Source organism: Etheostoma cragini, chromosome 15, assembly GCF_013103735.1.
Source record: "Etheostoma cragini isolate CJK2018 chromosome 15, CSU_Ecrag_1.0, whole genome shotgun sequence".
Taxonomy (NCBI): Eukaryota; Metazoa; Chordata; class Actinopteri; order Perciformes; family Percidae; genus Etheostoma; species Etheostoma cragini.
The window spans coordinates 3,786,903-3,806,902 of NC_048421.1; the positions used below are offsets into that span (position 1 = coordinate 3,786,903).

The following is a 20,000-nucleotide window of genomic DNA, read 5'->3' on the forward strand; positions in this document are numbered from 1 at the left end:
CCCCCCCCCCCCCCCCCCCCGCATAATGTGAGCAACGTCTGGGAAATACTGCTGTTTAGCTGTTTTACTTCAGTCTTCATTCAATCATTCACCCTACCCATCCTGTTCTAACTTGTCCTCCATCTCCATTCACTACACTCCTCTCCCTCGGGCCCTACACTCTTTACTCCCCTCCCTTCCTGTATAACCTTTCTCCATCTTCATTCATACCTTGCTTCTCCGCCTGCAAAACTTTTGTCTTTTCTCTCAAGGTGCAGGCTGCAGTAGCCCTTATAAGGCAGTGCAAGCAGCTGGCAAAGCTTCTGATTGGTGAGCTGCGTCGAGAATGCATGTGTGCATGGGTGTGTGTGTTTTTTGCGGGGAGATGGATTTTACTGCAAGGAAATATGAGTACAGATGTGATAACATATGAGATACAAACAGACTCTAGGGCACAGATCTCAGCTCTTGTTTGCACTCGCCTTCCGTTGGCATACATTTTACATTCCTATATTTTCATGAAGTAATAATACGCAGGCCGGGACAACCTATCCAAATGTCCTCATAACCACATGTGGAATACATTAGTGACAGGGGGTGGGGGGACAGGAGAAAGAAAAGACAGGGAGGAGAATCTGGGTCAAACTTGATCTGAACCCCTTTTCAAATGGAGGCGGAAGTCAGATACAACCAGTAAGAAACCAGCAAGATGGGAGTGGAAGGTGCAGCCAGCCAATGAGGTGGCGGTGTGGGAGAAGGTGGGTGGGCTTACAGAAGTGTGTCGGTTACATAATGAAGCCCCTCCCTGCTCGTAGACTGAGCGGGTCGACCGTACAACAACTGTCTTCAAGCTACCTTATGCTGATGGGATAAAAAATAACTAAAAATAAATAAATAAAAGTCTATGAGATCATAATCTGTGTGTGACAATATCTGAGTTTGCGAGGGGTGTTCCACCACAATAGGGGGAAACCCCGAATTCCAAGACAACACACACCACAGCAACCACAGACTTGCATCCTGAATCCTTCACACGTAGAGGAAGCAAGTTGTGTTAACTTTTTCGTAGCACTTGATTCGCCTAACAAAGAAAGAACATAAGCCCTGTTTCCTTCATAAATCAAAAGTGTACATGTAAAACTGTTAAGTACAATACTGTGAACATATTCTAATACTTGATCTAAATCTGCAGCTGTAAGAAAGCTTAGTGCTTTGCAGACAAAACATATTCAGGAATAAATCAGACCAAAAGAAATCTGGAGCACGACTATACTAACATGACTTTTTGTGCCATTAGGCGTGTATATGAATATGTAATAGGAAGCAGCTGTGCAGGAACACGGCATGGCGACCACTATGAACCTCGGGCTCCACCTACAGGTTACTGGACTGAACAGCGGAAGAAGGAATGAACATCCTCATCAGGATCTTCGCATTGAAGACAACCTCTGATTTTTTTGAGCAATGACTGTATTGACAAGGTTTGATTATAAGGCGTGTATTGGATATTTTTTGGGACAGCAGTATCAGGTCATATTCCAGTTCTTATAAGAGAAGTCACTGCAAAGAAATGAATTAATAGATGACTCCAGTGTTACCAGAGGAACTAGTGGGCAGAGTCAGTTGATCTCTGTGTGCTACCAGAGAATTCTGTAGTTAGATCATAAACTAACAAGCACAAAGGGGAACACATCAAAGCTTGTTTTAAGGATCACATAATACAATCTAGTCTAATCGACCAACAATCGAGCTGCATTCTGGGTTACGTAGGCGCTAGGTTTAAAAAAAAGGAAGAACAATGGGTGAAAAGTCAATACTGCTGGTTTTACACTAATGAACAAGAAATGGATACTCCTTGTCTTTACATCATTACTAGGGGTAGGATTAGTTGGTGGTAGAAAATAGAGAAATGCTAATCACAATTTTCCCGGAGCCAAACACAAAGATAATCTTTGTAAAAACACAAAGATATTCCAATTAACAGTAATATAAAACAGACTGACATTTGAGAAGCTGAAACCACAAATAGTTTCCCTTTTCTTCACAATGGTGATCCATTTCCTGTAAACAATCATTTTAAGCAACTAACTTGTTCATGGTGATACATGCTTCAAACTTAAGACACAATTCTCAGATCATTAGGTAACATACGCTGGAGGACTGCTGCCACGGTGCCAAGAGGTGATCATACTCATGACTTATGTCAAGGTGTTAATCTCTCTCTGTCCCCCATTCCGGGAATGTAGTGATAGTAGGAGTGTCTGTGAGTGAGTGTGAGTGTGATGCGGCACTGTGAGACACAAGAACAAAAAAAAAAAAAAGAGACAAAGACGAAAAAATAGAAAAAAGGGAGGGTTGTGTTTGTTTGGTGAGCGTGAGAATATGACTGTGGGTATGTGTGTGTGTGAGAGTGTGTTTGTGCACGATTCTGCCGAATATTGGAGACTTTAGACTGGAATCCATGTAGCAGCCTTGGCAGACACGAAGCAGCGTCTTCCCTGCATTCCTCAGACAGAGAGAGGAATGCCAACAGATAAAGAGACAGGGAGACAGAGGTGGCGACCTCGCCAGATGGAACCGGTTTATTATCTGGCGAAAACGGTTCATCGATCTTTTTGATCTTGACAGACTTGATCTCTGTCTCATGTCCAGGCTGCACTGAGACGATTTAAGGTGACGTGGACGCTGCACACAGAGCTTTCAGGTTTCACTGTCACGATGGACTGAATTATTTATGAGGCTGAATTCAAATCCAGGTTCATTCTCTCTTTTTACAGCGTGATTTAACTCTGACAAACAGCTATATAACATACAGTGTAACATCAGATGATGCATATATTGTGCAAGAGACAGAGAGTTAACCTACATATTCCTATAAGTTCCGGTCTGTAGAGGCAGAACAGTAGCAACACAACAGCCTGGTTTGCCCAGAAGCTCAAAATGTCTAATGAACTGAATAAGTGCAGAGTGGGACTGACCTTGCGGCATCGAGGGTTGGGACAGCTAAATAGAGACATGTTTTTGTCCAACAAGGCTGGGAAGTTGCAAAATGGACACCTGAAAAAGCCCGAGAGGAAGGAGGGTTGAGGAGTGAAATTTATGATACGGCTGTACACAAGACACCCAGATAAAAGTATCCCACAGTGAGAAAAACAAACAGACATTGCATCTCAATTATGAGTGCACAGATCCCCTTCAGACCACCAATTAACATGCATCCATACTGACTAAACTGTAAGTTCAAAATGCTTTAAGGCACCACATGGTTTCATTTGTCAAAAATCAAAAACCAAGTGTGCAAATGATTAATTAACATGTGTGAACTAAACATCATTACATGGATCCAGGAAGATTTTCAACTCAGGTTGGTCATGCAGCTGGAATAGTTATGTACTTGTCCGGGTACAAGTGAGACTTAGTGAGATTTAGAGTTTACTGGCAATCATAAAGGATTAAGGCTGCAATAGACAACTATTTCCATTATCGATTAATCTGCTGATTATTTTCACGATTTACACAATTAATTGACTATCAAAATTGTTGCCAATACATTTTTTGGTTGATTTGAAGGAATTGCTTGTGTTCTATAAAAGCTCTAAATATCATGAAATAAAAAATGTGTGCAACAATAAATGTTGTAAAGAGAATCCATTTCTAAGGTGTACATTTCTAAGTGTAATCCATTTTAACCACATAGAGTAGAGAGTTTAGATACAAGACAAGCGTAATACACACATGCACACACATGCACAAACATGCACGCACCTCCTCACCCACCCCCAAACGCTTACCGCACAAGCTCATCAGCACAGGTGGCAGCGACCGCCTCCTCCGCCTGCCTCTCGTAGTATTTACACAGTATGTTCTCTGGGAGGACCTTCTCCAGCTCACACACCGGGTAGGAGCACAGGCAGCCCCCCTCCATGCAGCTCAGCTCCGACTGCAACATCAACGCACACCATTACAAATGTACAGGTGCGTTCACTATAGAGCCCGACTGATAAAAGGGTTTAAGGCCGATGCCGAGATTTGGTTAATAAAAAAATCCGGTATCCGAATACATTGGCCGACATTCATATTTAACAAAAAATAATCCAGAAACATGTTACTAAACAAACAGATTTCCTTAGTATTAGTTATTTGTAGTGAGTTGTAGGGTACTGAGTTCTCACTAAAATAGACAGATCGGAGGAACACCAAACTATATTAAAGTTCTGATAAATAAAAATACAAACTTAAGCTATGAAACTTAAAGTCCTTTGAACAAAAACACAAAAAAAACAACAAATTATTGCCAACAAACTGGGCAACGCCAACACTCATAACACGGTTGACCGTATGTTTTTATTCTATTTTTTAAATATTCATTTATCAGAATTATTTACTTGACATTATGAAGGATTTTGATGAATTAATTTTTTTTTTTTAACACGTTATTTTCTTCTTTTCTTTTTTGTCTTATAAATCGGCCGTTATAATTGCAGATAGTCTGGGAAATGCCTAATATCGGCCGATACTATCGGCCCTCCGATATTTCGGTCGGGCTCTAGTTCACAACCAGCTTCAGCCAACACTCCAACACACGTATGCAGATACACACAGTGTACAAAGTAGACGGACAATATTAAACACCTTTCATTAAAATGCAATCCAGTACAACAATGTGGTCTATGGTCTCATAAAGATGCACCAGAGAGGATGTATTACAGAACTGCATTATTATTGGATTACGGGCGAACCAAATGAGCCGACAACTCTGTATGTATTTAAAGCACGACACTATTTTTTTTTACGCTGTAATCCAAATCTTGTATATGTCACATTATTTCTTGCCACGTTTTATGACATAGTGTTACAGAATAATTTACTTATGTACTCATTTCAGTGCTTATGTAAGTGTGTAAATCAAGATTAAAAAAACAAAAAAGCCTGAAGAGACTTGAAACCTGAACAATATTGGCCGAGTTTTGAAATTAAACAAAATACAATATTGTACATACTTTGAAAACACACACACACGCGGCTGGCAATACACAACTCGTGCTGCATTTTTCCCACTATGTCATTATGTAAGTACAGTAACTAACATTTGTTCTACTGTCACATGTTTTGAATTCTCCAGCTCAGGAAGACATTAGGTTTTACAGAAGAATCAGTTATAGTTGTCAACATTATGATCCTGTTCAAATAGGAGATAAAAACTGTGCGTGTGTGTGTGTGTACCTTTCCGGAGCCAAATACTGCCTCCTGAGCGTATTTGACCAGGCACTCTTTGCAGAACAGGTGGCCGTCTGAACACTGCGTCATCTTCTCAAACGCAAACTCCCCGTAGCAGCAGCCACACTCGATCAGCTGGCCGTCCTGGAGAAAGAATCGGACATAAAGATATTTAATGGAGCTCAAACTTCTATACATTCTTTAAGAGATCGTCTTTTGAGAATTATTAAAAGTGTCAAGTGCCTTGTGGTACTCAAGGGACTGAGAAGTAAAATAAACCTACAAGGATAGTCTACATTGTAACTAGTAAATTGCTCTCAGGGACTTGGGACTTTCCATAGGATCATCTCTCAATGCAAATCCAACCAGCTATTAAGCTAACTGAAATAACACCATGCCAATCTCTATGTATGATGAAGGGTATGTGATGATGGGGGGGGGGGGGGGGGGGGGGGGGGGGGGGGGGGGGGGGGGGGGGGGGGGGGGGGGGGGGGGGGTATTTTAATTCCAAAGGCCAAAGGAACTTTATCGGGATGCATAGTGTCCTGATCCATGAAATAACTGGCCTTTAAAAATAAAAATGTGCCTGCCTGTATGGGAATTTAACATAGGGATGTGTACACTCATGCCCCGTGTATTTTAAGGAAGAACATTTATTTATTTACAATACTTTATTCATTACCAAAGAAAATTGGTGTCCTTAAAAGGTTGGATTTTCCTAATTTCTTTTAGGTCCTAGGTGTAGTCAGAATAATACAAATTAAAAATAAATCAGCAGCTGCCTTGGGAATTACTAGACAAGACTACCTCAAACAAGCACACCAAATGCCTATGGAAGTATGTTTTTTATAGTAAATGTGTTAGTACCTACTGCATTGTGAAAATACATTTTTTGAAAACTCTGTGGAGAAACCATTTTCTTTTTTTACAAAATAACGTAGTATGAACCATTGTGAAGGCTACATCAGTTTTGTTAAGGTATGCGTGCTTTCTACCTTCTTGTATTCATCCTCGTTGACCTGCAGAGCCAGGAGGAAGTCCTCGTGCTAGAGAGAGAGAGAGAGAGAGAGAGAAAGAGAGAGAGAGAGAGATAGAGAAGTTCAGTAAACCTGTGTTCAAACTAGGAGTGCTACACCTGAAAGCAGATTCAGTTTATAGTATGCAGCAACAATATGATATCCATTTTGACCCAGCTATGAAAATAAACTAAAAGAATGGTACAAGTACTGAAAACCTGAAACAAATATCAAACAAGTATAAATATAAATAAGTGCAATGCAATAATTCAAATATATATTCTCTCAAATAGCAGCTATTCTTGGTAAGCAGAGCCAGGTATAAGTCAGACTACTACATTCTCTGATAAAAGAAATGTTGCATATGCTAATTAAGCAGCACTGGACAACGTCTGTATACAGTTTTTTTTATGTTTTGAGTCATCTCATATTCCCAGGGATACTTGCCGGGATGCAGGGCTGCCACACCGCCGTTCAGACTCGCTGTGACAGACCGTGGTTAAGTTGGTTTTATATTGGATGCTGGCTATTAGACACATTCAAAAAATCTATTATGGAGTTTGACCTTCCAATATAAAACCAACTTTACCACGGTCTGTGACAGCTCGTGCTCAGACGCCATTTTTGACGTAATATATCATAACATTTTGACTGAACGGGTTGCAAAAATCAAATACAAATTCAGGCATTTTCAAGAATTATATCCAAAATTCAAGCACTTTTCAAACCTTGAAAACACAACATCAAAATTAAAGCATTTTGAAGGATTTCAAGCACCCGTACGAACCCTGAATATAATAAAGAAAACTAAATTAAATTGCATAAAGTCTGTAGGCGTGAATGTAATACTGCGTGACAGAGATACATTGTGTAATAAATCAAAAATTACTTTCACAGAAAAAAAAGAAAAAAGTGTATGTGTGTGTGTGTGTGTGTGTGTGTGTGTTTGTACCTCCGCCCATTCCTTGGCCTTCTGCTGATAGAACGAAAGCTCCTTCTGCACAGAGGCTTCCAGACAGTTGTACGTCCTGCAGTAGCGTCGGTCACTCTCCAAGAAATACATCCTCTTGTGAAACGTCACTGAATCTGTTGGACACAGGAAACATAGTGAGACACCTCATGCAGAGCAGTAGGTTTAAAATCAGCTACACTAATAGTAAACTAAAACAGATTTCTGACCAGAGACAAAAAATCGTCCCATGCGAATGAAAGAATAGCACCATTATTAACAAACACCGGGTGTTTAAAAGGAGCGTGTATTGGAACAAAACAAGAAGGCACACAACGTACACACATGCTGTTCTCAGCAGCCGCGTGTGCGCAAAGAAAAGTGAAAGTGTTTGTTCACCGTGTCCAAAATGGAAATCAACGTAGCGGCGCTCGGAGGAGGCTCTGTTCCGTCGTCTCTTTCCTGAGGGGTCGCCTGAATCTTGCCACTTCTTCAGAGCTTCACATAAGGCCTGGGAGAGCGGGAGTTAAAGAACACTTGTAAAAGACAGCTAGAGAGTAGAGAAAGGGTTGAAATGTGCTTGCATTCCTAGGAGACACGGTGTACTAGGAGGCCGCAGGTACCTTGCGTGTGATTGCATAGTGTCCCTTCAGAGCATTGAGGGCCCATTTGATGTCCTGACAACTGAGCATCCGGAAATCTGCCATGAGCAAGTCGGCAGCCTGCATCACGGCCTCAGGTCCCACCGGGCCCAGTTTGGTATAGTCAAACAGGTCCTCGGTCACCTAAAAAAGACCCATAAAAGACTAATAAATCAAGTACCAAGACACTGAGATTTCAGATTTAAAGACGGGTATGGAGTCATCATAACAACAATGGAAAATAACATTGTATAACTGTGCGTTTGTCTTTGTAGGGTAGACTGAAGTTCTGTGTGTGTGTGTGTGTATAATACTCTGCAAAGTTTCCTTAGGAAAAGAAAAATAGAGGTAAAGTTACTCTGTTTCTCCTTTCCATGGTCCATTTTTCAGTAAATTCATTCTCTCTGCCTAACAACAGCCCAGTCATAATCAGCTGACAACCCTAAAAAAAAGCTCTATTAGTACGTTTGTTTGGTAGGCTTGATTGACTTAATTATGTAAAGAAGAACAATCTATCCTTTAATGCACTTCCAGTTCCTCAGTTTACATGCACACTGCACATAATGTTCTTAAGCGTGGTTTATGGGCTCCAGAGGCTACGCGCAGAGCTTTTGCCGTGGCCTGAACTTTATTTTTGTGCGCGTCAATCTCCTTAGGAGAACACCAGGGCCAGCGTGTGTGTGTGTGTGTGTGTGTGTGTGTGTGTGTGTGTGTGTGTGTGTGTGTGTGTGGTGGAGAGTGATAGTGACGGGGATTAGCTTCGGAGCAGACTCCAGAGGCATAGTGAGGGAAACAAAGTGTCTCCCCTGTGCTTTGTGATCAAGATGAGAAATCTGTAGGAGGAAAAGTTAACCCTCTTAAATGAGTCGGGGGAAATGCAACGCGTCCAAGCCACGGTGTAGCAATGTGCATCGCCGCAACGTGTAGTTACATTTTTTTTTTTGTGAGTTGCCCATCGGGCTACGGCGTAGGGTCCGTGTGTCCACGTACGTACCAACGGTGTAGATTTAACACAGAAGCATAAATCACACTTTCAACTGATTAATTACTTCATATTACTCCACACAACTACATCCTACTTAAACTCAAGTGCATCCTACTCAAGTTCAGTGTACACACAGACACACACAGACACACAGACACACACACACACACACACACACACACACACACACACACACACACACACACACACACACACCTCTGTCTGGGTGTCTCCAGACTCCAGTAGGATGCTAGTTGGAGCTGCTGTGGCGGCTGCGGTATCCCCTCTTGGATACTCTGGGTTCTCCAGCAGCAGGTTACAGATACTGGAAAAACAGCAAAGGGGAGCTGCATGTAAACAAGCTTGTACAGACATACACACAGTTATAAGGTATGATGGTCTTCCAACACCTAAGAACCTACACAGAACAACTTCAAGTGTACAGATCTGGGACAGTGACCTATTACATATACATCAATCACCTAATTCGGTCAAACCTCTTCATTAGAGAGAAATATTCTGAGCATTTCAAAACAGGGTAATACTTTTAGTTAAACTATTAAGTCAAGTTGATCACTAAATCCTTGAAATGAAAAAACAGGAATTGACCTTTAAGCTGTAATAAAGGTTAATAAAGGAAAGTTAACTAGATGTGAATAACCTGAGGTAGAAAAACACATTCAACTTCACCACAAGTACAACGGATACAGCAAATCTAGAAACCTTATCAGGTATTCCTGGGATGTTGAATTACTCACTATTACTTAATATGAAGTACTCGAGAAAAGAAAAGGTTGCTGCTTCTTACACATTCAAGTCTTTCACATTATTCTTTTGGATCAGTTCTGCTACATAGGCTTCCTGGACATCTGGGAAGAGATCCAACTGTAGAGGCAACGCAAAGAGTTGAACAGGTGGAACGTAGTTGGGACAGAGGCGGTGAGAGCAGAGTTTACACCACAATTTAGAGCTGCTTGATTATTGGGAAAAAAATCACAATCACGTTTATGTTGGTTAATATTGAACTCGTGATTATCTAACATGGTTACTGATCTACGACAATTCAAATCAATTAACGTGATGATAATAGACATGCAGACCAAACCAATGCATACACCGCTTAATGTGATACTCACAACACCAGTCAGAAGGGCTCTAACAAGGGGCTCTTCTCTGCCTTGTGGTGCAGAGGGACCAGGCCTTGCATCCTCTATACGGGGAATGTCCTCTGGCGCAGGAGGGACAGCAACCAGAACAGGGGCTGGATTGACCCTTTCTGGAGCCAGAACAAGACAAGCCTCTCCCCCATTGCGGGTGAAGGTAAGGACTGAAGCTGTGGGAGCTGGAGGATTAGAGTTCACGTTAGGCATCCTGATGTGGAGGCTGCGAGCTGGTGGGACCACACCAGAGGTACCAGCCTGTGGCGGAGGATTGGGAACAGCCACCCCAGGCGCTTGGCTGCCCAGGATGATCCGGTGACCTGCTTCTGGAGGCCCTAGTCTCTCTGGGGCGGCAGCTATTAGCACTGCGGGGGGGATCACCGGTATCACCTGAGGGGGTTGGGGGGCCTGAACCGGAGGCTGGGCAGGGGCCTGGGCCAGGGGCCGTGGTTCAATCTGAATGAGATTTCCCTGCATGCGATTGGGTAACCCAGACTGCAGCGGGTTCTGGGATCTGAGCTGCTGCTGCTGGGGTTGAGTTAGGAGAGCAGAGACTTGGGTGCTCGGCTGCTGGGGAAGAATGACTAGTTTCACCTCCTTCACCTGGACGAGGTGGGGCTGTAGGGTGGCGGTCCCATTGGGCTGGAGCTGTGTGGACGTACTGGGCTGTGTGCCAGACTGTGACTGTGCAGATGAAGTACTGGCCTGATGATTGTCTTGTGAATGAGTACTTGTACTAGCCTTTTCTTGAGTGTTTTTAGAGGAACTTGATGCAACCGCACAAGAGTAGTGTGTGGCACTGGTGGAGGTACTTGCCTGGGGCTCCACCGTTAGGCGTACTGAAGAGCCAGCGTGTGGCTGTATGGGTCCAGATGTGCTGGGCTGAGGCTGATGAAGTACTGGTATAGGTGTGCTGGATGTGCTGGCACTAGCCTTGGCATTTGTGGAGGTAGATGGGGTTTGGATAGGAACCGCATGGAGTTCCACTTTTGTGTGTGCTAACGTACCGTCCTGTTGCTGCGAGTTTGTGTTAAGTTTTGGCTGAGACAGTGTGTGTAATGAAGAGCCAGGTTGTGGCTGTGTGTGTGCAGATGTGCTAGACTGCACTGGTGTCTGTGTCCGTATGGCTGGCCGCAATGCGGAGGAGTTCGCCTTGGCATCTCTGGAGGTAGAGGGAGCAGAACCAGGGTCCACTGGGGGAACCCCAGAGGTTGCGCTACTATGACCTACAACTTGAATTAGGTTGTGCGAGGCCCCACTCCATTTTGCTGCTGGGCGGATCACATGTCTGCGTGCAGGTGTTTTCAGCTGCAGGAAAACACAGGAGGCAAAAGACAAAAGTTGATGAATGAATGGAAACAAAGTTGTTACTTCTGTTGCTATGGCAAGTGGAATGTTTTTTATAAATTTATTTTTACAGTTTCAGTTTTCAGTGGTCACCCACAATGCAAATCTGCATAACTGTTTTTCAGCTTGGTTTGTGAATGTGTTTTCTTTTTTTATCTGCAGAAAACCTACAGAATTGTTTGTGTGGTCTGAGAATCGCTGTATTAACTGTCTAAAAAAACACATGTTTACGCCATGGGTCCAAAATTAGCATCATCTACCAGCCAAATGCTGGTAAAATATGTCAGTGGCGGGTAGATTTGATTCAAAAACAATGGTCATTAGTTAATTTGGCTAGTGGACCAAAACGTTAATTTTGGACCCTGTTTAAGCATGTCTAAAACGTTTAATTATTATACAAGTAGCAGGCAAATTTCAAATATCAAGTCTCTTTTTCCAAGAACAGGGTTTATCCGTCACCTCCAATATGCTGACGTCGTCATCATCTGCGTCGTCCGGGACTAAAACAGGGCTGCCAGGTACCAGAGTCATAGGCTCCTCATCAGAGTCATCAGAAATGGTGATGAGCTCCCTCTTACGGGAACGGGGGCCTACACAGTCACAGTGTAATGTAAATATCACAAATGTGTATAGTGTGTGGCTATTTGAGGTGGTGACGGCAGAGCGGATATGACCCACGCCTTCGGTGTGGGAGGTCTGGGATTAATTCCCACTGCGATACATTAACCAATGTGTCCCTGAGCAAGACACTAACACCTAACCTCTGATTTATAGCAATTGTAAGTTGCTTTGGATAAAAGTATCAGCTAAATGACATGTAATGCAATATTTACGTCTTAAAATTGGCAATCCTTAAAAGGTGCCCTGCCGCACAAAACCATTTTACTTGCATTTTTGGAAATATGTTAGGTCCATGTGTGTTTGTGTTATGTCGTGAATGTGAAAATGAACTGTTACCTCCTCTGTCAGCTCTAGCCACTGAAAAGAAATAAGAGGAGAAATCATTGTCTAGCCAATCAGAGTAAAGCAGCTTAGCTTGTTGAATATTAATGAGAAGTGATCTGAGTCCTAATGCAGGCTCTCTATACCACGCTAGAATGGCTTGAAACAAGGTCACCACGGTATTTTTTTTTCACAAGAAATGTTACAGAGTCCATGGTAAAACTTCAGACATTACCACAATGTAATGAAATACGTGTGGCAGTGCACCTTTAAGATTTCTGTCCTGGTTAATTTATAATTTATATTTAATTGAAAACAATGGAATCGTGCTGGGAGCAGTCTGGAGGCTTGTTGTTAATTCAGTAGTTCCATAGTTCAATTTTTGTGTGGACAAAATAGAGAAAAACTTTAATACAGCATTTTTTCCCCCATGAATGTCACCACAGACAAAATACTGCAACCCAACTTGTTTCTTCACAACAATCTAATATCAGACTAATTTATTGGTCAGGTGGATATATTTGTTTGTACTTATCTGCATTATAAATAGGTATACTTCACATTGTCTCTCAGGAAAACCAGAGTTTGGTTTAGCTTTAAATGCTGATATTAAACCAATATGACAAGGAAAGCATTTCAAGAAGTTACGATTACCCCCAGTCTCAAAATAACACTGGAAAATATCCCTGTTACATTAACAAACTGTATGAAAAGGTGTCTCACTTTGGCTCCGGTGGATGTTGAAGCTTGCCAGGTGAATGACGTCATCATCACTGCCTCCATCTGCCATTGTGACTACACTTACCAGCTCACTGCTCAATCATAGCATCTAACACACACACACACACACACACACACTTAAAGTGCTGGAATTCCCTGGTCTTTCCACAATGGTTTCACTTTTGAAATAAGTAACTTGACATCACCCAGGCAAGAGAAGAGTTGGTAAATACCAAGGCAACTATAACTGTATATGTGAATATATCCAACGGTCAGCTTAACTGGCATGTTAGCAAAAGAGAACTAGCTAACGTTAAAGAAGGAGGAAGCTTAAGATAAAACCGAAATCTAGCTAACGCATGGGGAGCAGAGTCCAGGGGGTAGGGTTGGAGTCACCAACTAGCTTAATACTCATTAGCTAGATAACTGAAAGTTTATTTAAAGTGTTAGCCAACCTGATCCCACAAGAATGTTTTGAAACATACACTCTGTCAACTTAACTTGCTAACCCAGTTGTAGTTGCCCTAGCTAGCTGGATCTGATCAAAGTTGGCATTAGCTGCATCAATGCAACGTTACATATGTTGTTAAACTGCAAACGCTAACACTGCGAACAGAGACTGGCTAAGTTGCAATACTAGCTATATGAACTTGCGTTTTATTCACCATCGTGACATCATCCCCAACACTGTAACATTAGCTTAAAGTTTGAGATGCAGCAGATAAAAACCCACATGTGAGAACAGCAATCGATCATTTCCGCGCAGACACAGAACAAACCATTTTCAGCTAAGCTAATGTTAAGTAGCTTGGCTTGCTAGCTGGCTAGCTCCCGTTAGAAGATTAAGTAGTTAGCTCACTTCTGAACACGATTTCTTTCCGTAACATTGCTTCAAACCAATTATGTTCATTCTGATATCAAAGTATGAAAAATACACGTGCAGAAATGTACAATACCGCAGCTTCGTGTATACAAAACGTCTCCTTGGTGGACTGACAATCCGTGAATATCGAAACAAACTGCCAAAACAAGACCAGCAATGACGTCACGCGTACGGTAAGAGCTACGTAGATACAGTGGGACCTCTGGGAAATGTAGTCCTAAGGTCGAGCACATCCTCGGCATTGCAGTCAGGCTTTAGGAAGAGGACATAGATGTATATGTACAGAAATTAATTCCTGAGTTGCTAAGGTCTCACGTAAAAGAAAGAGAAATAACAGCAGAGTCACGAAAAATATGGTTCTAAAAGAATCACCAAAGGCTATTAAATATGTTTTACTAATAAAACACACCAAAAAGCATCCAGTTATGTCAAAATTACTGCACACTTTGGTACAGATTTCGGCTCCTGCTGATTTCGGCTACTGCTGAAAAGGATGATGAAATATTACATTGATGTAATGATATGTTAAGGTTGTATATACATACACAAACACAAACAGTATATATATATATATATATATATATATATACATACATGCATACACACAGTTGTGTTGAGAATAATAGCAGTGTGTTTAAAAAAGTGAATAATGTTCAAAATCCTTAGAATCACTTTTAATTCCATAATATCAATGCATTGCACATTCGATTCCAAATCAAAACATGACCAAAGTTGATCAAGTTTGTATTCTACCTTTACAAAAAGTGATGAAAAAGGAATATTACGCTGTTAAAAAAAGCAGTATTTTGCATTTTTTATGTTTGCAAACTCAAACATTTACTGTACAAACTTAAAACAATGTCTCAAGGGTTTGCTTTGCTTTGAATCACCGCACTAATATTTAGTTGCATAACCATTATTTCTGAGAACTGCTTCACATCTGTGATGCATGGAGTCGACCGACTTCTGGCACCTGTGAACAGGTCTTCCAGCCCGGGACAATTGAACTACATTCCACAATTCCTCTGCATTACTGAGTTTTGCCTTTAGAAACAGCATTTTTGATGTCACCCCACAAGTTTTCCATGGGATTGAGGTCCAGGGCTTGGGCTGGCCGCTTTGTAACATCCATCTGGTTCATCTGGAACCAAGGCTTTGCTCGCTTACTGGTGTGTTTTGGGTCATTGTCTTGTTGAACCCATTTCAAAGGCATTTTCTCTTCAGCATATGGAAACATGACCTCTTCAAGTATTTTTGATGTATTGAAACTGATCCATGATCCTTGGTATAAATAACACCACAGTATGAGAAACATCCCCACAACAAGGTTTTTTTGCACCACCGTGCTTTACTGTCTTCACAGTGTACTGTGGCTTGAATTCAACACTTGCAAGTAAATTATTTGCCATGTAGAAATATCACTTCTACCAAGAAATATGATTTATGAGGTTAGTGATGTTGGATTGATATTAATTTGAACACAACTGTAGCTACTTTATTGATCCCCAAGGGGAAACTCAAGTTCCCAGTAGCTTAAAGACATCACACAAAACATTCACATACCTAAATGGGATGATAAAATAATAAATCCACATTACTAATATAGACAATAAAATAAAAGATACTAAAAAAAAATCCACATGAATGTTCTATGGGATGTATAATCAGCACGAGGCGCTTGCAGGGACCGACCCTGTGATTCAGTATGTATGTCAAGATAAAGTATTCTATGAGTGTGTGAGACCAACATTACATACAGACAATTTAAGAGAATAACTATTAGGTAAATTTACTTTTTAGAGATCTCTTGATTTATTTGGATAGTCTTATATACAGAGAAAGAATAATGACACAACATGAATGTATTTTCAATTTAATTTCTTTTAATATAATCTTATTTACAATGTATTTTTTCATAAATGTTTAGTACATAGTAAGTTACAATACTCTTGCATCCATTACACAGTGAACTCAGAACCTATAAATTGAAATGATACTGCTTAACAGTCTTCAATAATCTACAACAAATCCCAACGCTTTGCACATTAGTCGCTCAACATTTAGGTTTTTGATTTAATTCACTTTGTTGGAGTAATGACTGCAAAGAGACTTTGTTCATTCATGGTTGTCTTGAGGAGGACTACTTTTCTAACATCTACGCTAAGGTGAAAAAGATGGGCAGAAAAACATCAGGGCCACAAAGGAAAGAAAAAAAATAGATGGTGAAATGGATGATGAAACATGTAAGAAAGTTTTGAGATTTTATTATACATGTCACATACAACCAAAGAATTCCTGAAGCTGACTCCTTCTTTCCATCCTCAAAGCTCATTTAGTTAAATATCTAGTTCAAGCCCTCGGACCTCTCCCTAACGTCAGTGGAGTTAGATTTCAAAATTACGGCAGGGAGGATCAATCCCTTTCACTTGAAATAAGGTAACATGGTATTTCAAACACCAAAACACTAACAGTTTTTCATACAATGACAAGAGCATTTCTCCGCAATAATATGAATGTTAAAAAAAAACGAAATTCAATAAAAACCCACTTTGTGGATTACTTGAATTGCAAGTGAATTGACCCTTCAACTCTGGTAGAGGGGGTGATTTAGAGATTAGTGTGGGCTCTCTGTAGAGCATATAGCAGCTTGGTCAGTAATCACTTAGTAATAAATAATAAAATATCAGAGTGGATCAGAGTGGTCGCAGATACAAATGGAAGAGATAAAAAATGTTAGCTAACATAGGAGCAGGCTCATTTGATCATTTTTACATCGTAACGGGGTGCCATGTCCGACACACTCACTCACACACTCACTCACTACCACACACACTCACACAATCACATGTACATGCACACGTTCTGATACACAACAGTGGTTAAACATGAAGCATGAATACTAGTCAATCAATCAGCTTGTTGGACAGAAAGACAATCAGTCTCTGCCGTGTCCTTCATGTCTGATTTCAAAAGGTCTCTGTTTGCAGGCTCGCATGTGAATGGCCGATTCTGTCCGTTGACTCGAGTGTCTCGGGAGTCAAATTCGCTGTGGCGGTAGACATTCGGAAGAATGACATCATAGCTCGTTAAAACTATAGGATAAAAATGCTTCTTCAAAACGTTTGAACATTTTTAAAATACTTTATTTTTTTGTCTGTTTTTTGTGTTTGTTTTTAAATCCTTTGCTCTCCCGCTGTGCTTCCTCCTTTAACCTCCAACAGTTTGGTGGTGAAGAGGTGGCAAGAGATCGTGTGAGACTGCGTGCTTGGCCGCTCCGTATACTCCGCGTATACTTGATATTCCGTTGATGTGTGTGTATATATGTAAAATGTCAAATAGTCTGTGTGCAAGTGCAAGCGCAAGTGTGACTGTTGGTTTGCTTGTGGATTCCTCACTCCACAGCAAAGCCGCAGGTCTCCTCCACAGCCGTCAGCAGTTTCTCATAGAGCTTCTCGTAAGACTCGTAGGGAGGGATGTCTATCCGGTTAAAACTAGAGACAGAAAAAGGATAATTAGCAACATCGAACCCGACTCTTGCTGCAAAATATATTAAGCGAAACCTGCATCTTTGTCTTTTATGTGTCCTTACCAGGTGTGAGCCTTGGGCAGGTTGTCTGTGTTGGCGTCTATCAAATGGATGGTGAAGAGCCTTGGTCCTGCAGAACCTGTAGAACCTTACACACATACATTCTAGTTATCACTGCTCTACTCTGGAGAACAGAACACTTAATCTTTAAGTAATAAAAGCTCACATCAAATCTCAAACTTAGAGGCGTGCTAATGTAATGTAAGTAACTACAGGTGAGAACTTCTAAAAGTGTGTAGACAAGCATTTGTACTGTAGTGTTTGGTTCATGCTGGGCATCACAAGCGGCTGCCCAGTTCCTGACCCAAACCTCCTGTTACAACATATCTTGTGATACAAGTTATATTTTCTCAATTTAGATCCATTCTGGTTTTAACTGAAATGGTTTTGTAAACTAAAATTCAAATCCTTTGTGGGTAAAGTGAACAATCTGCAGCTGCAGGCTGTGAGTGTGTCGAACAACGTCGAATAAAGACTCATTCTCAACACATAATGAATCTTGAATAGGGGTAAAACAATTAATTGCTACATCCCTACAAGCAAAGAGGGTATCATTTAATCTACAACTGTGCCGATTGGTTGATGAGTTGTTAAGGTCGATCGACAAGAGAATGAATCGGGAACTATTTGGATAATCGATAAATCGTCTCAGCAAAAAGGCCAAACATTTGCTAGTTTCTCAAATGGGAAAATGGGATGTTTTAGTTTATCATACTTGATAGTAAACCAAATATCTTTCTGTTTTGGACTGCCGGACAAAACAGGACTCTTTAGGATTTCAGCTTTTCACTATTTCCTGACATTTTATAGATATAACAATTCACAGATTAATTGAAAAAATAGTCTGATTAATTGATGAGAACATAATAGTTAGTTGTAGCCCTGAATGAAGTCTGTAAGTATCTAGCACATCTCCGTGTTCTATATTTTCTTGTGAGGATGTGTATACAAAAGTTAAATGTCCTCAAAACTGTACAATAATCAGGCTCTAACATAGTAGGGATTGTTTCCTGGAATTTTCCTGAAAGCCTTTGCTGTAATTGTCTTTTGCTAGGAACTGCGAGTATGTGGGAGACATATCAATCCTCAGGAAGAGAGATAAATTGAATAAGCACACCTGTTAGCCTCAAATAAACATGGTGATTGATGCGAGTACAGTATGTGTGTGTGTGGTTTCTGACCCACCCTGCAGCGCTTTGAACCCTTGTAAGGGGACCCTGGTGGAGCCTGTGACAAACTGCAGGAGGCGCCCCCTCCTCTCCTCACTGAAGGCCTCAACTGCCTGCCAGAACCACCGCACCACGTTGCTTTCACTTGTGCAGTGCTTCAGGCGGGTGTTCGTCTTCCAGTCTGCAAGATCTATTTTTCCCAGTCCACCAATGATTAACTGTAAGAAAAAGGGAGGTTTGAGAAAGCAGGGCAGGGGTTGAGGATGAGCGCAGTAGATAAAGAAGAAGCAGCGGTGTCATTGCTAAAATAATGAATTCAAACTTTTAACCTTACAACAACATGTATGGCAAATGAAGAGCTGGACAGCACATGTACCTCAAGTTCTTTATGGTCGAAAGGTTTGAGGAGGTGCTGGGGGATAAGTTCACTGAATCCCTTTTGTAGAGCCAGAAACTGGGCTTCAATTCCACGCATAAACCTCCAGTTTACATAAAGTCTGAAAAAAACAAACACACACACAGTGCAGGCCAAATAAGTACACGGTTATAAACTGTCAAAAGGCATTGTGTACTGTAGCCCATTCTGCCAACAAGACAGTACATTGTTTACACCCTGTATCAAGAGCATAGTTTGAATAACACCCACGTAAAAGATGGTACATAACTGTCTCACTGTTCTTACCTGACGTATTCTTTTTTGTTCTCCTCAGTGACAGGGATATTGCGGCCATTAGGTTTGAGTTCATGTTGCAAGAACTTCCCAAAGGCGTTGTGCTCCACGCAGAAAGTGTGGTCGAGGACTGACGTGATGTCATTCTCTCTGCACACAGAGTATTAAAACAAGGTAAACACGGGACATCTGTCCATAGCTATGAAAGGGATCATACTTCAATATGAAAAGCTTTTTGCTGTCAGATTGACTTGATTTTGAGAGCAAGTGCATTGGCTCACAATATCCAGACAAGGCTCTTGTGCAACTCCGGGTCGGTCGTCTCCAGGTCGTTGAGCTGGATGGGTTTGCCTAGCAGCTGTTTGTAGAAGGGCAGCGTGAAGCTCCCGTTGATGTAGTGACCATGAAAAACAGCCAGGCCCATCACACGGCCCACAAAGTGGAAATATGACAGGTGGTCCTGAAAGAAAGTAACACAGACAGAGAGACAGACACAAAGGGTCAGAGAGAATCCACTTATTCATTTTGGCCAAAAAGTAATCTGTGTGTGTTTGAGGGCACTCACAGGGTTGATGGAGGAGTCGGGGTTGATCTGTAGTGTGTAGATATTGTCTGTGGAGTACTGGAACAGGCCGTAATAGGGGTTCAACATTTCATGACACAGCAGGTACAGCCACTCCCTACAGACAACCACGGCATTGTTAACAAATGTCCAAATCTCACAGAGAAGCTTGGT

The 20,000-nt window shown here is 41.4% G+C and overlaps 2 protein-coding genes and 1 long non-coding RNA gene across 9 annotated transcripts in view; 1 reads left to right on the forward strand and 2 right to left on the reverse strand.

The window, feature by feature from the left end:
• LOC117957772 overlaps positions 1 to 7,155 on the forward strand; it is a 12,922-nt gene extending 5,767 nt beyond the window's left edge. Inside the window, exons 2-3 of the long non-coding RNA XR_004659589.1 lie at positions 1,868 to 1,873; positions 7,126 to 7,155. This is a non-coding gene — a long non-coding RNA (uncharacterized LOC117957772). The remainder of the gene's footprint in view (positions 1 to 1,867; positions 1,874 to 7,125) is intronic.
• rnf216 (ring finger protein 216) overlaps positions 1 to 14,012 on the reverse strand; it is a 20,179-nt gene extending 6,167 nt beyond the window's left edge. The window contains exons 1-14 of one of the 5 annotated variants that reach the window (XM_034893762.1): positions 13,913 to 14,012; positions 12,960 to 13,065; positions 12,252 to 12,272; positions 11,754 to 11,884; positions 9,924 to 11,255; positions 9,596 to 9,672; positions 9,004 to 9,112; positions 7,785 to 7,946; positions 7,561 to 7,672; positions 7,165 to 7,298; positions 6,192 to 6,242; positions 5,203 to 5,340; positions 3,771 to 3,919; positions 2,958 to 3,036 (exon numbers count right to left, since the gene is read on the reverse strand). In XM_034893762.1, coding sequence (XP_034749653.1) covers positions 2,958 to 3,036; positions 3,771 to 3,919; positions 5,203 to 5,340; positions 6,192 to 6,242; positions 7,165 to 7,298; positions 7,561 to 7,672; positions 7,785 to 7,946; positions 9,004 to 9,112; positions 9,596 to 9,672; positions 9,924 to 11,255; positions 11,754 to 11,884; positions 12,252 to 12,272; positions 12,960 to 13,026 — 2,562 coding nt within the window. In that variant the 5' untranslated portion in view covers positions 13,027 to 13,065; positions 13,913 to 14,012. Of the gene's footprint in view, positions 1 to 2,957; positions 3,037 to 3,770; positions 3,920 to 5,202; positions 5,341 to 6,191; positions 6,243 to 7,164; positions 7,299 to 7,560; positions 7,673 to 7,784; positions 7,947 to 9,003; positions 9,113 to 9,595; positions 9,673 to 9,923; positions 11,256 to 11,753; positions 11,885 to 12,251; positions 12,273 to 12,959; positions 13,066 to 13,689 lie in introns of all 5 variants that reach the window. The other 4 variants (XM_034893763.1, XM_034893764.1, XM_034893765.1 and 1 more) reach the window with 4 other exon arrangements.
• A 2,053-nt stretch (positions 14,013 to 16,065) lies between these two features.
• The window catches only part of smurf1 (SMAD specific E3 ubiquitin protein ligase 1), a 17,789-nt gene continuing 13,854 nt past the window's right edge, over positions 16,066 to 20,000 (reverse strand). The window contains exons 12-18 of one of the 3 annotated variants that reach the window (XR_004659587.1): positions 19,830 to 19,944; positions 19,546 to 19,724; positions 19,277 to 19,414; positions 18,971 to 19,091; positions 18,568 to 18,812; positions 17,429 to 18,515; positions 16,066 to 17,330 (exon numbers count right to left, since the gene is read on the reverse strand). Coding sequence is in view for 2 of the 3 variants with exons in the window: in XM_034893769.1 (XP_034749660.1) it covers positions 17,231 to 17,330; positions 17,429 to 17,513; positions 18,611 to 18,812; positions 18,971 to 19,091; positions 19,277 to 19,414; positions 19,546 to 19,724; positions 19,830 to 19,944 (940 nt within the window). In the remaining variant the exon portion in view is untranslated. The remainder of the gene's footprint in view (positions 17,331 to 17,428; positions 18,516 to 18,567; positions 18,813 to 18,970; positions 19,092 to 19,276; positions 19,415 to 19,545; positions 19,725 to 19,829; positions 19,945 to 20,000) is intronic. The other 2 variants (XM_034893770.1, XM_034893769.1) reach the window with 2 other exon arrangements.